We start from the raw sequence: 15,226 nt of genomic DNA, 5'->3' as shown, positions 1-15,226 counted from the left end.
CTAGCCCTACGGCCAGGTATTCTGGAGCTAGCCCTACGGCCAGGTATTCTGGAGCTAGCCCTACGGCCAGGTATTCTGGAGCTAGCCCTACGGCCAGGTATTCTGGAGCTAGCCCTACGGCCAGGTATTCTGGAGCTAGCCCTACGGCCAGGTATTCTGGAGGCCCTACGGCCAGGTTCTGGAGCTAGCCCTACGGCCAGGTATTCTGGAGCTAGCCCTACGGCCAGGTATTCTGGAGCTAGCCCTACGGCCAGGTATTCTGGAGCTAGCCCTACGGCCAGGTATTCTGGAGCTAGCCCTACGGCCAGGTATTCTGGAGCTAGCCCTACGGCCAGGTATTCTGGAGCTAGCCCTACGGCCAGGTATTCTGGAGCTACGGCCAGGTATCTTCTGGCCAGGTATTCTAGCCCTACGGCCAGGTATTCTGGAGCTAGCCCTACGGCCAGGTATTCTGGAGCTAGCCCTACGGCCAGGTATTCTGGAGCAGCCCTACGGCCAGGTATTCTGGAGCTAGCCCTACGGCCAGGTATTCTGGAGCTAGCCCTACGGCCAGGTATTCTGGAGCTAGCCCTACAGCCAGGTATTCTGGAGCTAGCCCTACAGCCAGGTATTCTGGAGCTAGCTTCTGTGTTGTGTGTGGCCAGGTGTGGCTGAGCCCGGCTAGCTGTGTTGCACTGTGTAGAGTGCAGTTGAGTGCCCTAGAGTACAGTGAGCTCTGTGTAAATGTGACAGGACAGCCCAGCATCTAGAGAACCTCCTCCCAACAGCAGCTTCACCAGGAGGGGAGGACATGACTTAAATATGAGAGGAGTGCAGTGAAGCGGCAGTGTTGGGAGACTGGTAAAGATGAGAGCAGGTTAGAAAAGGGTCACTCCAGACTGATACATCAGGATAGTGTTGGGGAAAAAGGATGGAGGGAGGTAGCTGAGATCAGGGGGAAAAGGATGGAGGGAGGTAGCTGAGATCAGAGGAAGAAGGGTGAGGGGGTAAGATGGAAGAGGATACAGAGGAGAAGAGGGAGAAGGAGGTGAAAGCAGAGGAAGGGAGTTCTTGCCTCTTGGCAATGTAGGAAGTCCTTTGAGAGGATGTCAAAATGTCAAACGTGAGTATTTTAGCAGTCTTGACACATATAACCTTCACTTTCTTACACACTCTCTCACTCTCACCCCCCCCCCCACACAGATTTTAAACATGGGGGATGTTGGCTAGTGGAAAGAACACGGAATGAGGCACACACTTACTGGCAGACTTGACAGGTGACGTCTGATTGGAGGCCGCCAGTGAAAATTTGGTCAATGATGCAGCTACAGTGGTTTGGATTGTTGGCCTTCTTCCCGTTGTCGTCTCCTAGGTAACAGAACACAGAGACAGATGGAGAGCGAGCACACATCAACACAGTGGACACCTTTGCACTTTTAAAGGACTCTTTCACTCTCTCACCCCCCCCCCCCCTTCTCACTGTCTGTCACCCTCTCTGTCGCACCCCCTCCCCCTTTGTCCCCCCACTCTCTGTCTCACCCCCCACCCCTCGCTCTCTCCCCACTGCAGTGAAGCCTGTCTAGCACCTCTAAACTCCCTCTACAATTCTGGCGAATCAGAAGCCTCCTTACTGCCAGGTCCCTCCCTCTGTGTCATGGCGGTGCAGTGGGGCACATTATCATTCCACCCCACAATCCTCTCGGTCCCTTCGGTGCTTGGCATTGTCACTTCCCTTCAATCTTCCCCTTCAGTACATTTCCACTGGTGCTGAGTGCGGACAACACACTGCATTATGGGTAGATTTGACACAGACGTGTCTCCTCGGCTAAAGTGGAGTTTCAATTGACACGACTGAGGATTCAGCGCATGCAGAATTTATGCAGGCAGACAGACGTGACAAATCGGTTCTCTCTTCTAACCTATTTGAACTGTAGGAGAACAGATGATTTCCTTTTTACCCAGACGATTACAGTGTAGATCTCATACATTTATCATCCATTTTGTCTTGATGAAACCCACTTGTCTCTATTCAGCTAGAATCAGAACATCTCCGTTCAGTTACACTGAAGAAATACAATATAGCACAACCTCAGCGTCACTTCCCTTTAACCATAACACAGTACTATAGTGTATTTATCAGTAAGTTAAATGAAACTTTCCCACAGTATTTAAGTAAGTCAGGACAGCGATACTTACGGGCGGTGTCTCCTTTACAGTGGCGGTGCAGCACGTCCAGTGCTGCGATGAGGAACTCGTGGGCATCCTGTTGCTCGTAGCCCGCTAAGTGACGTGCGTGAGTCCATACCAGGTGCAGCAGCCGGAAGGGAATGTGGGGCCAACGGTGGCCCGAGTAGAACTGTGGAGAGAAAGTAGGAAATGGGGAGGACAGGGATTTAACATCTGGCAGCCATGTTGTTAAATGTACCGAGACTCAACTTGTATCTTCACTGAAACATGTTTTTCTTTGTACAGCTGAGACCTTAGCACAGGGTTTCAAACCTTTCTGGAACCGTGACCCCATTTAGATATTTAAAACATTTCATGACCCCCACCATGTAAAAAAAAAAGTGTTGTAGTCAATGGACAATGTTCACTTTTTTATTTGGAGCTTTGACAGTCTATTACAAATCCATTTACAGTACTATGACAGTCTATTACCAATCCATTTACAGTACTATGACAGTCTATTACAAATCCAATTACAGTAAGTACTATGACTGTCTATTACAAATCCATTTACAGTACTATGACAACAGTCTATTACAAAATCAGTTTACAGTACTATGACAGTCTATTACAAATCCGTTTACAGTACTATGACAGTCTATTACAAATCTGTTTACAGTACTATGACAGTCTCTTACAAATCCGTTTACAGTACTATGACAGTCTCTTACAAATCTGTTTCAGTACTTTGACAGTATTTCTATCTGAAGGAAGTCTGGTTTGAAGTGACTGAAATGCATCAGAAAGGTATTGGGAAGTTCAGAAGATGCTCAGGCAATCATTTTGTTTGATCTTCTATGTAGAAAAAAACATCAAACGCTATTATTTGTTAGTGAATGCTAGTTACTGAACTTCCAGAGAGGGTGGGTCAAACCAGACTGCTGAATCTCCAGGTTGCTATGGGGATAGGATGACTGACAGTCTAGGTCAGGGTGTGAGATGGAGAGAACACCATAATGAAAGGAGTGCTCTGCTTGAATGCACAACCAAGCCCTGCCTATTACGGCACACACACACACACACACACACCTTTAATCTCCTGACTCTTGACTCTCCTTCTGAGGCCTGATTGAGATTTGAGGAAATCACGCACGCACTAACAAGCTTATATCTTGTATCTTACAGGCTCTTTGGTCCTCCGCTGCAGCTTGAAGCAGGCTGACAAACCAAAGAGTCTATAAAAAGGAAGACAGGGAGGGGCTGATCAAAGACCAACTCCTCCCTGGCTGAGAGGAGCTGTGTGTGGGTACAAAGTCAGAGGAACAGCCCCTCTTTCCTGGTACTGATGATGGTGCTGCATGCTCTAGGTTCAAAGGGAAAGAGGAACGCGTGGAGCAGGAATGAACAATGTGATTGGGAGAGAGGGAAGAGAAGTGTGTGTGAGAACAGAGATATGCTCTCTTGCTGAATAGTTCTCAGCAAGCACAAAGTTTGTTCTGAAACTTTTATTCTAGTTCCCATTGTAACATGACAAATATTCTCCAAGGGTATGCTTTTCACTTTTCTCCTTGGTCTACTCCAGACACCAGTTCAATCACCATTCACTGTCACATCTGAACACCTGATTCGACTTGTCAACTCATCATCAGGCCCTCAATGAGTTGAACCAGGTGTTTGTTTATCTGGGGCTACAACAAAAGTGTGTGCTGTCGGGGGGGTGGAGGACTGGAGTTGGGAACCACTGACATAGACTGACCAGGTGAATCCAGGGGAAAGCTATGAGCCCTTACTGATGTCACTTGTTAAATACACTTCAAATCAGTGTAGCTTAAGGGAAGGAGACAGTGTAAAGAAGGATGTTTAAGCCTTGACTATGTCATGGAAAGAGCAGGTCTAACATTCTGTACACTCAGTGTATATACACACCAGAGAGTGGGGGGGGGGGGGGGGAGGAGACACCTGAGCACCAGTTCTATAATGATCAGGGAGCATTGAGTTTAGTAGATGTAATCTAACCAACTGACTGTACTAAACACATTCAGAACGGTGAACGATTGGTAAGGAGCCTAGCATTTAGAGATAAGTATGGAGACAGACAATCCCCCCACCCTCACACAGACTGGTGAGTTGAGTTTAAACAAAATGCCAAATAGTGCAGCTGTATAATATGGCAGGGCATTCTTCTTGAACTCTGTTCATTTCTCTCAGACAGAGTTGTTTCCCTCCAGCTCCACAACGCAGTGATCCAGTCAGTCTGTTAGTCTGGGAGAACATTCTGTTTTGATGTGGTTAGTCATTCCATTTCTATGTCTGACTGGCTGTAATTCCGTCTCATATGTTTTCATTTGGCCTCCCAAACCCCTAGAAGACTGCATTTGACCGCCCTAGGGTTGCAACATTCCAGTCTTTCCCAGAAATCCCTGTTGGAGGACTCCCTCCCTGATTATTCCCTCATGATTCCGGGAACTGGGATTCTCCAACAACAATTTCTGAAAAACCTGGGAATTTGGGAATTTTTTAAGGAATTGAGCAGATTGCCACCCTATCCCCCCAGCTCCGGCCTTACCTCCTGAAAGAGCTGTGACATCTCACACACCAGACAGGAGTTGGACTGCATCTCACACTTGTGCCTGTCGGACAGGAAGAAGTCACGCAGCAGGGGGGTGTGGGTGAGGGCCTGGACGATGCAGTTCATGAAGCACGTGTTGCCCAGGTTGATCAACCCTCGTAAACCTTACGGGAGACGGGGGGGTGTAGAGAGAGAGGGGGAATGTGAAAAAGTAGGCCCATCTTCAGGACAAACAATCAAGAGAAGCACAGCTCTAACATTCACATCTCCTGTAACAGAGAGGAGGACATTACGCTCTAACATTCACATCTCCTGTAACAGAGAGGACATTACGTTCTAACATTCACATCTCCTGTAACAGAGAGGAGGACATTACGCTCTGACATTCACTACTCCTGTAACAGAGAGGAGGACATTACGCTCTGACATTCACTACTCCTGTAACAGAGAGGAGGACATTACGCTCTGACATTAATTTACAGAGGAGGACATTACGCTCTAACATTCACATTTGACAGGGACAAAGACAAGTAATAAACAGCTCTAACATTTTTTAAATGTGCTAAATTTCGCCATGGTTTGGGCTGGGGTACATTACGGCCATGGTTTGGGCTAGCGTAATTCACAGCCATGGTTTGGGCTAGCGTAATTCCAGCCATGGTTTGGGCTAGCGCTAAATTCACAGCCATGGTTTGGGCTAGCGTAACAGCCATGGTTTGGGCTAGCTAACATTCACATCTCCTGTAACAGGAAGGCTGGCGCTAACATTCCAGCCCTGTAACAGAGAGGCTGGCGACATCAGCCATGGTTTGGGCTAGCATTCAATCTCCAGCCATGGTTTGGGCTACGTCTAACATTCACATGGTTTAACATTCACATCTCCTGTAACAGAGAGGGGCATTACGCTCTAACAGCCATGGTTTGGGCTGGGCATTCACATCAGCCATGGTTTGGGCTAGCATTAATAACAGCCATGGTTTGGGCTAGCGACATTAATCTTTATTTGACAGCCATGGCTAAATTTCAGCCATGGTTTGGGCTAGCGTAATCAGCCATGGTTTGGGCTAGCGTAATCCAGCCATGGTTTGGGCTGGCGTAATCCAGCCATGGTTTGGGCTAGCGTAATCCAGCCATGGTTTGGGCTAGCGTAATCCAGCCATGGTTTGGGCTAGCGTAATCCAGCCATGGTTTGGGCTAGCGTAATCCAGCCATGGTTTGGGCTAGCGTAATCCAGCCATGGTTTGGGCTAGCGTAATCCAGCCATGGTTTGGGCTAGCGTAATCCAGCCATGGTTTGGGCTAGCGTAATCCAGCCATGGTTTGGGCTAGCGTAATCCAGCCATGGTTTGGGCTAGCGTAATCCAGCCATGGTTTGGGCTGGCGTAATCCAGCCATGGTTTGGGCTAGCGTAATCCAGCCATGGTTTGGGCTAGCGTAATCCAGCCATGGTTTGGGCTAGCGTAATCCAGCCATGGTTTGGGCTAGCGTAATCCAGCCATGGTTTGGGCTAGCGTAATCCAGCCATGGTTTGGGCTAGCGTAATCCAGCCATGGTTTGGGCTAGCGTAATCCAGCCATGGTTTGGGCTAGCGTAATCCAGCCATGGTTTGGGCTAGCGTAATCCAGCCATGGTTTGGGCTAGCGTAATCCAGCCATGGTTTGGGCTAGCGTAATCCAGCCATGGTTTGGGCTAGCGTAATCCAGCCATGGTTTGGGCTAGTGCAGATAAAAGCTGTGGTCCACCACAAAGGCCTGTGTGAACAGATCAGGTGAGGCCCAGTGTGGAGCCTGGGACTGGTCCAGCCTGTTTGGCCCAGGAATAGAGCTCTGGGCTGGGGGTTAAACTCTCCAGACTCGACCCACTCCACACACCCCGAGACAGCTGGGCTGGCCTCTCTACGAGTGTTTCATTACAGTGAGAGGGAGGAAGAGAACAAAGTAGGAAGACTCTACAAAATCAAGCGAGATAACTGCAGAGAGGAAAAGAGATTGAGAGAGGAGAGGAAGAATGAAACAGAGGCGTAAGTAAGTTTGAATCTAGTTTGAGAAACAGAGAGCGTCAGAGAAAGAGAGAAGAGACCATCCTTGTTGTGTGAACTTGTCATTGAAGAAGGAACAGTGCATTCTCTCCTCTCTCTCTCCCTCTCTCTCTCCCTCCCTCTCCTCTCTGGCTTCTGCCTGCTGCCCCTGGTACACAGACTCATTACTCCTCTCTAGCCCAACATAAACACATAAGTGACCCAGGACTATACAGACAACACCAGACACCTGGACTACACAGACACCACCAGACACCTGGACTACACAGACACCACCACAGACACCTGGACTACACAGACACCACCACAGACACCTGGACTATACAGACACCACCACAGACACCTGGACTACACAGACACCACCACAGACACCTGGACTATACAGACACCACCACAGACACCTGGACTATACAGACAACACCACAGACACCTGGACTATACAGACAACACCACAGACACCTGGACTATACAGACAACACCACAGACACCTGGACTATACAGACACCACCACAGACAACACCACAGACACCTGGACTATACAGACACCACCACAGACACCTGGACTATACAGACACCACCAGAGACACCTGGACTATACAGACACCACCAGAGACACCTGGACTATACAGACACCACCACAGACACCTGGACTATACAGACACCACCACAGACACCTGGACAATACAGACAACACCACAGACACCTGGACTATACAGACAACACACGCCTGGGTGATGAAATCGACCCTGCTACTAGCACTTCATAAGGTTGTGCGGAGAGCGGACCAGCCTATATCTCACCGATGGTGCAGTTTGTAGTGATTTTCCTTCGCTTTGGATTGTGCCGTAATAACTCCAGCTCTCGCTTCGTAGGCTCCCACGTAGAGTATTTCTCCCCTACACCTGGTCACAAAGACAGAGACATCGTTGAGACATTGACCAAACCATCCATATTTTCATCCTGATCCGTGATAAAGGTAGCCTGGTCTCAGATATGTTTGTGCTGTCCTGCCAACTCCTATGGTAATTGTCACACCGGTGACCATAAGATTTGGCAAACAGATCTGGGACCAGGCTATGATGGAGATCTATTGCAGGGATTATTAACTAGATTTGGCCCGTGGGAAAATGTTTTCTTGAGCGAATGGTTGGGGCCAGAACATAATGACAAAAATAATGGAGACTGCAGACTGACCCCCAAACCGATAGAATATTTGACTAAAACAATAATTTCAAACCTTGAACATTTGTATATGATCATGTGTCTATTATGAGTTGGAATATTTGGATTTTCAAAAATTAAAACAGATTTTCAAAAATTGAAAAACAGTTGAACCGAAGGAGTCCAGTGGCCTCATTTGCTTCATTCCAGGTGGTGTATTTTACAGTTGAGTGACATTGAGGGAAACCATTGATGCCACGGCCCAAAAATATGGATCTGACAATATTTCTGCAGACTTTCAATGCACAAGTCTTGACAAGCAGTCAATGCACAAGTCTTGGAAAACAGCAGTTGATGGCTTTGTTTATTTTATTTATTTAACTAGGCAAGTCAGTTAAGAACAAATTCTTATTTTCAATGATGCCCTAGGAACAGTGGGTTAACTGCCTTGTTCAGGGGCAGAACGACAGACTTTCACATTGTCAGCTCGGGATTTGATCCGGCAACTTTTCGGTTACTAGTCAACGGCCTAACCACTACCTGCCGCCCCAGAGGATCCCAGCTTTCCATTCCTAACTTTATTTATTAGGGTCAACTCTTCAATATGTGCGAAATGGATCTTTTTAAACCCAGAGTTTTTAGCAATACCATGATTAAGAATGTTAGCGCTCCGCAATTTGCCGTGAGTGCAGAGGAGAGTGGGGTTAAATGTAACACGGATCATCTAACTTGGGGTAAAACACCACCCTAGCTCACAATCATTTCTTCAAATGGAATGACAGATTCATGGTGACATGAAGTGGTTTCTGTGAGAGGTACAGGCAGGTTTACCCCAAGTTACCCTAACAGGTAGGCTACATTAGATTCACTTTGTTTCATTCACCAATAGGATCCTAACTAGATAAAAGATTACATTTGGGATCTAGCTAACGATTAGCCCAATAGGGTAAACCCAGATTGACTACCCCATGCTTCCGCCTATGTATTTATAGTCACTACGCTGCATCAGTTGGACTACAGGTGATAATGCTGATCGCTAATAGCATACCTGTTAATATGGACCATGTAAAGGCTATATGCCTGCCATGGTCCAATATGTTAAAATCACTTAAACAAATAATTGTACTAATACATGACCAAAAGTATACGGACACCTTGAACATCTCATTCCAAAATCATGGGCATTAATATGGAGTTGGTCACCCCTTTGCTGCTATAACAGCCTCCACTCTTCTGGGAAGGCTTTCTGCTGGGACTTGCTTCCATTCAGCCACAAGAGCATTAGTGAGGTCACGCACTGATGTTGGGCGATTAAGGCTTGGCTCGCAGTCGCCGTTTCAATTTATCCCAAAGGTGTTTGATGGCCTTGAGGTCAGGGCTCTGTGCAGGCCAGTCAAGTTCTTCCACACTGATCTCAACAAACCATTTCTGTATGGACTTCGCTTTGTGCACGGGGGCATTGTCATGCTAAATCAGGAAAAGGCCTTCCCCGAACTGTTGACACAAAGTTGGAGGCACAGAATCATCAAGAATGCCGTAGCATTAAGATTTCCCTTCACTGGAACTAAGGGGCCGAGCCCGAACCAGGAAAAACAGCCATAGACCATCATTCCTCCTCCACCAAACGTTATAGTTGGCACTACGCATTTGGGTTGGTAGCATTCTCCTTGCATCCACCAAACCCAGATTCGTCCGTCAGACTTCCAGATGGTGAAGCCAATGCTTGGCATTGCGTATGGTGATCTTAGGCTTGTGTGAGGCTGCTCAGCCATGGAAACCCATTTCATGAAACTCCCGACGAACAGTTGTCCTAACGTTGCTTCCAGAGGCAGTTTGGAACTCGGTAGTGAGTGTTGCAACCAGACGATTTTTACGCACTACACGCTTTTGCACTCAGCGGTCCCGTTCTGAGAGCTTGTGTGGCCTACCACTTCGCGGCTGAGCCATTGTTGCTCCTAGACGTTTCCACTTCACAATAACAGCACTTACAGTTGACCAGGGCAACTCTAGCAGGGCAGAAGTGTGACAAACTAATTATTGGAAAGGTGGCATCCTATTATGGTGAAAGTCACTGAGCTCTTAAGTAAGGCCATTCTACTGTCAATGTTTGTCTATGGAGATTGCATGGCTGTGTGCTCGATTTTAAACACCTGTCAGCAACGAGTGTGGCTGAAATAGCTGAATCCAATCATTTGAAGGGGTGTCCAGATACTTTTGTATGGTATATATAGTGTATGTGAATGCAGCTGCCACTACTTTAAAATCACTGGATGCAGTTTATCATAGCTCCACACATTGTGATCTGTATGAGAAAGTGGTTAAATAAATAAAGGTTAAAATACATGAAGGAATAAATCAATTATTGACTGGGGGGAGATAAAACAGACACAGAAAAGTAGCGTTGCCTGAGCTGCTGGAGACCAGCAACACTGTACCTTGCAATTTCCAGGCTTTCCTCTGTTCTTCTTTGGCAATCTGTTCCATCTCTTTGTCGTATATGTAGTCTTGGCACACGAAACAATATATTCCACCATATAATAAGTCTATTGCTGGAAGGGAGAGAGAAAGAAGGAATACAAAACCATTAGAACTAGATATTTCCTACAGAACAACAGCTTGTGTTGATTGCACGTCTAACCTCATCATTGATGTGGCCAGCATGAAGACAAGCACTTTCTGTGTGTTCCACTCCTCTATTGACTTGAGCCTTGTGTCGTTCCATGTCATTGCTGCTTGCATTGGAGAATTAGAGAACTATCACGTAGGGAAGGTGTGTGTGTGTGTGTGTGTGTGTGTGTGTGTGTGTGTGTGTGTGTGTGTGTGTGTGTGTCACAGAGTGTTTTTTTTGTAGGACTGTGTGTGCGTGCATGTCCATCACATCTACCTCCCCTGCTCTTTCCACTAGCCTATGTTCTCCAACACCATGGTAACAATACCTGGGTTCTTCTGTTGCCGTGACAACCTATTTATTCATAGGTTGCACCTCTGTCACTAAGCGTCATGCCACTTATGAAAGTTCTCAAGCCCTCTACCGACGGGCGCCATAGTGGTGCCATAAAGTGGTGATAGCGTCCGTTCAGAAAGACTAGGGTTAACTACTATTTCATCTAAATTACACTATAGTGCCTGGAAATACGATGACATTGCTAAAGTAGTCAAATATTTAGTAGGAAACTACTTTGCCAGCATTATCATGGTCGTCGAATTTACTTTAGCCAGATGGCAACGTTGTCATTAGGGGCAGCAGGTAGCCTAGTGGTTAGAGAGTTGGGCCAGTAACCAGCAGGTAGCCTAGTGGTTAGAGCGTTGGGCCATTAACCAGCAGGTAGCCTAGTGGTTAGAGCGTTGGGCCAGTAACCAGCAGGTAGCCTAGTGGTTACATTACATTTACATTTAAGTCATTTAGCAGACGCTCTTATCCAGAGCGACTTACAAATTGGTGAATTCACCTTCTGACATCCAGTGGAACAGCCACTTTACAATAGTGCATCTAAATCATTTAAGGGGGGGTGAGAAGGATTACTTATCCTATTAGAGCGTTGGGCCAGGAACCAGCAGGTAGCCTAGTGGTTAGAGCGTTGGGCCAGTAACCAGCAGGTAACCTAGTGGTTTGAGCGTTGGGCCAGTAACCAGCAGGTAGCCTAGTGGTTCGAGCGTTGGGCCAGTAACCAGCAGGTAGCCTAGTGGTTAGAGCGTTGGGCCAGTAACCAGCAGGTAACCTAGTGGTTCGAGCGTTGGGCCAGTAACCAGCAGGTAACCTAATGGTTTGAGCGTTGGGCCAGTAACCAGCAGGTAACCTAGTGGTTCGAGCGTTGGGCCAGGAACCAGCAGGTAGCCTAGTGGTTAGAGCGTTGGGCCAGTAACCAGCAGGTAGCCTAGTGGTAACCAGCAGGTAGCCTAGTGGAGCGTTGGGCCAGTAACCAGCAGGTAGCCTAGTGGTTAGAGCGTTGGGCCAGTAACCAGCAGGTAGCCTAGTGGTTAGAGCGTTGGGCCAGTAACCAGCAGGTAGCCTAGTGGTTAGAGCGTTGGGCCAGTAACCAGCAGGTAGCCTAGTGGTTAGAGCGTTGGGCCAGTAACCAGCAGGTAGCCTAGTGGTTAGAGCGTTGGGCCAGTAACCAGCAGGTAGCCTAGTGGTTAGAGCGTTGGGCCAGTAACCAGCAGGTAGCCTAGTGGTTAGAGCGTTGGGCCAGTAACCAGCAGGTAGCCTAGTGGTTAGAGCGTTGGGCCAGTAACCAGCAGGTAGCCTAACCAGCAGGTTAGTGGTTAGAGCGTTGGGCCAGTAACCAGCAGGTAGCCTAGTGGTTAGAGCGTTGGGCCAGTAACCAGCAGGTAGCCTAGTGGTTAGAGCGTTGGGCCAGTAACCAGCAGGTAGCCTAGTGGTTAGAGCGTTGGGCCAGTAACCAGCAGGTAGCCTAGTGGTTAGAGCGTTGGGCCAGTAACCAGCAGGTAGCCTAGTGGTTGGTTAGGAGCCTAGTGGTTGGGCCAGTAACCAGCAGGTAGCCTAGTGGTTAGAGCGTTGGGCCAGTAACCAGCAGGTAGCCTAGTGGTTAGAGCGTTGGGCCAGTAACCAGCAGGTAGCCTAGTGGTTAGAGCGTTGGGCCAGTAACCAGCAGGTAGCCTAGTGGTTAGAGCGTTGGGCCAGTAACCAGCAGGTAGCCTAGTGGTTAGAGCGTTGGGCCAGTAACCAGCAGGTAGCCTAGTGGTTAGAGCGCGTTGGGCCAGTAACCAGCAGGGCCTAGTGGTTAGAGCGTTGGGCCAGTAACCAGCAGGTAGCCTAGTGGTTAGAGCGTTGGGCCAGTAACCAGCAGGTAGCCTAGTGGTTAGAGCGTTGGGCCAGTAACCAGCCAGTAACCAGCAGGTAGCCTAGTGGTTAGAGCGTTGGGCCAGTAACCAGCAGGTAGCCTAGTGGTTAGAGCGTTGGGCCAGTAACCAGCAGGTAGCCTAGTGGTTAGAGCGTTGGGCCAGTAACCAGCAGGTAGCCTAGTGGTTAGAGCGTTGGGCCAGTAACCAGCAGGCAGCCTAGTGGTTAGAGCGTTGGGCCAGTAACCAGCAGGTAGCCTAGTGGTTAGAGCGTTGGGCCAGTAACCAGCAGGTAGCCTAGTGGTTAGAGCGTTACACTGTAATGCACTTCATCGGCACATTGAGAAGAATGCTCAGCCGGGCATCTGTCCAAAACAAACGTTCAAAACAATATTGTGACGAAACATGCAACTCATGGACAGCCAAATAGAACCCCTGCACATTTGGATACTAAAAGGTTTGTCTCGGAACTAGGAGGATCCAGGAGAGGGAAAAGGGACAATTGATGGATAGGCCTAAACAATTATACAGAAAATGTAAATGGGGCGTTGTGTGAGAGAAGAGCGAGCTAGAAGAAGCGCATCATCTCTGTGTCCAATGGCAACAGGCATGCACTGAGAAAGGCCTTGACTGATGTGGTAACCATGGAACCAGAGAAAAGGAGAGAGAGTTCTGTGTACAACACCACAGAGGAAGTTAAAAATAAATCTGGCAGACACACAGAGGAGGAGGAGGATGAAGGAAGTGAAGGAATCCAGAGGAACAGCTGGGAGTCAGGGGTTCATTTGATTAATGGTACAATGCACAGTGAGTGAGTGTGCTACTGTGGAAAGCCCTGACCTAATTAACACTGTGGTGGGAGTCTGGGGGGCTGGGGTAGGGCGTGATGACAGGAGCGACCGACACGGCTCAGTGTATTTGTTGTGTGTGTGTGTGTGTGTATAGATCAAAACCTTACTGTGACACCCCACTGAACGACCGACACGGCTCAGTGTGTGTGTTTGTGTGTGTGTGTGTATAAGTGTGTGTATAGATCAAAACCTTACTGTGACACCCCACTGAAAGACGACACACGGCTCAGTGTGTGTGTGTGTGTGTGTGTGTGTGTATAGATCAAAACCTTACTGTGACCCCCCCCCCAGAACCTTTAACCTCTATCACACCCTAACAGATTACCTTAGCATTACCACCCTCATTCATCTGTCACCATTCTCCTCAGACAATATCACAGCCCGGCAATTACATCCTTTTACTTATCTGTACTGTATATAGACCCATAATTACATAGAAATATAATCAAATGGAAATTCCAATGGATCTGTGATATTTCTCCGCCAGCGTCCCAAACGGCACCCCGTTCCCTTCACAGTGTACTACTTCTTACCAGAGCCCTGTGGACCCCGGTCAAATGTAGTGCACTAAATAGGAGACAGACTTGGATAATTACCATGTAAGAATCACAGGGTCATTCATACTCTATGTGGTTGAGGATTAAACATGTCTAGCCCTCCCACAGAGCTGACAGGGGAACAGACAGGCTTAGAGAATGACATTTGTCTGCCTGAGACTAAGTACTGGCTCCCAGTAGAACGTTAATGCTACGGAGAAGGACGGGCTCTGCTCAATGTCTCTGAAGAGGACAGTTCTCTCAGGCAGAGAGAGGCCTGAATCTGCCTGTGTCTGTATGTGTGTGTGTGTGTGTGTGTGAGAGAGAGAGATAATGGTCATGACAACATAAGCTAGCACGTGCACATTTTTACCTAGATTGTGTCGTTTGTTTTTGGCGTGCTCGTGGATGTGTTTCTTTGTGAAGCAGCCGAAGAAGACGCAGGAGAGACAGGAGTGGAGCCGGTTCAGGTGGGCGCCACACATGTGACAGATACATGATTTGGCCTGCAGGGGGCGAGAGAGACAAAGAGGGGCGATAGAAGGATGGAAGGGAAGGTGACGAGAGAGGGGGGAGGAAAGGGATGGAAGGGAAGGTGACGAGAGAGGGGGAGGAAAGGGAGGGGACGGAGAGAGAGAAGGAGTTGAGAGAGAGATTCAGAATTAAAAAGAATATACATTGACATCTGAGCATTGAAAAGAAAGATGTCATCGTAGCCTGCACTCAAATAGAAGATGGATGTTACGTGCGGTTAGGTGTTTCCTTTTCAAACATAGGCGGCGTGTCCATTAGGGGGAAGCTTTCCTTAAAGTCAATTGAATTGCCAAAATTATATAGCCTATTGAGCCTAATACTTTCTATACAGAAATACATGTCATACTTCTAAATAAGCAACTATAGCATGATTTGGCGACAGAGGATCATTAGCTTATCTTTAAAAAAAACATTTAAATATATTGCCTACAATCAGAAGGAAAGGCAGCACGTACAATTTGGGCAGATTATTGTTTGGTTGCGACTGTCTGGGAAAAGTAGAGGCCAAGCCAGGCATATTGTAATATTTCAAAATACAATCACAGGAAAACATTGTTTAGAAAGCAAATGGTTATTGCTGTAGAGAAAAAAAA

The 15,226-nt window shown here is 47.7% G+C and overlaps 1 protein-coding gene across 1 annotated transcript in view; it reads right to left on the bottom strand.

Moving 5' to 3' along the window:
* Window positions 1-14,639, bottom strand: part of LOC135554694 (ubiquitin carboxyl-terminal hydrolase 22-like) — a 33,937-nt gene extending 19,298 nt beyond the window's left edge. Inside the window, exons 1-6 of the mRNA XM_064987118.1 lie at window positions 14,473-14,639; window positions 10,348-10,461; window positions 7,552-7,653; window positions 4,712-4,878; window positions 2,176-2,335; window positions 1,242-1,347 (exon numbers count right to left, since the gene is read on the bottom strand). Of these exons, the coding sequence (XP_064843190.1) occupies window positions 1,242-1,347; window positions 2,176-2,335; window positions 4,712-4,878; window positions 7,552-7,653; window positions 10,348-10,461; window positions 14,473-14,584 (761 nt within the window). The 5' untranslated portion in view covers window positions 14,585-14,639. The remainder of the gene's footprint in view (window positions 1-1,241; window positions 1,348-2,175; window positions 2,336-4,711; window positions 4,879-7,551; window positions 7,654-10,347; window positions 10,462-14,472) is intronic.
* Window positions 14,640-15,226: the final 587 nt, after the last annotated feature.

The sequence above is a fragment of the Oncorhynchus masou genome, chromosome 14, assembly GCF_036934945.1.
Source record: "Oncorhynchus masou masou isolate Uvic2021 chromosome 14, UVic_Omas_1.1, whole genome shotgun sequence".
Classification (NCBI taxonomy): Eukaryota; Metazoa; Chordata; class Actinopteri; order Salmoniformes; family Salmonidae; genus Oncorhynchus; species Oncorhynchus masou.
Note: the sequence above shows the minus strand (reverse complement) of the source record. Positions and strands in the feature narration are given on the sequence as shown.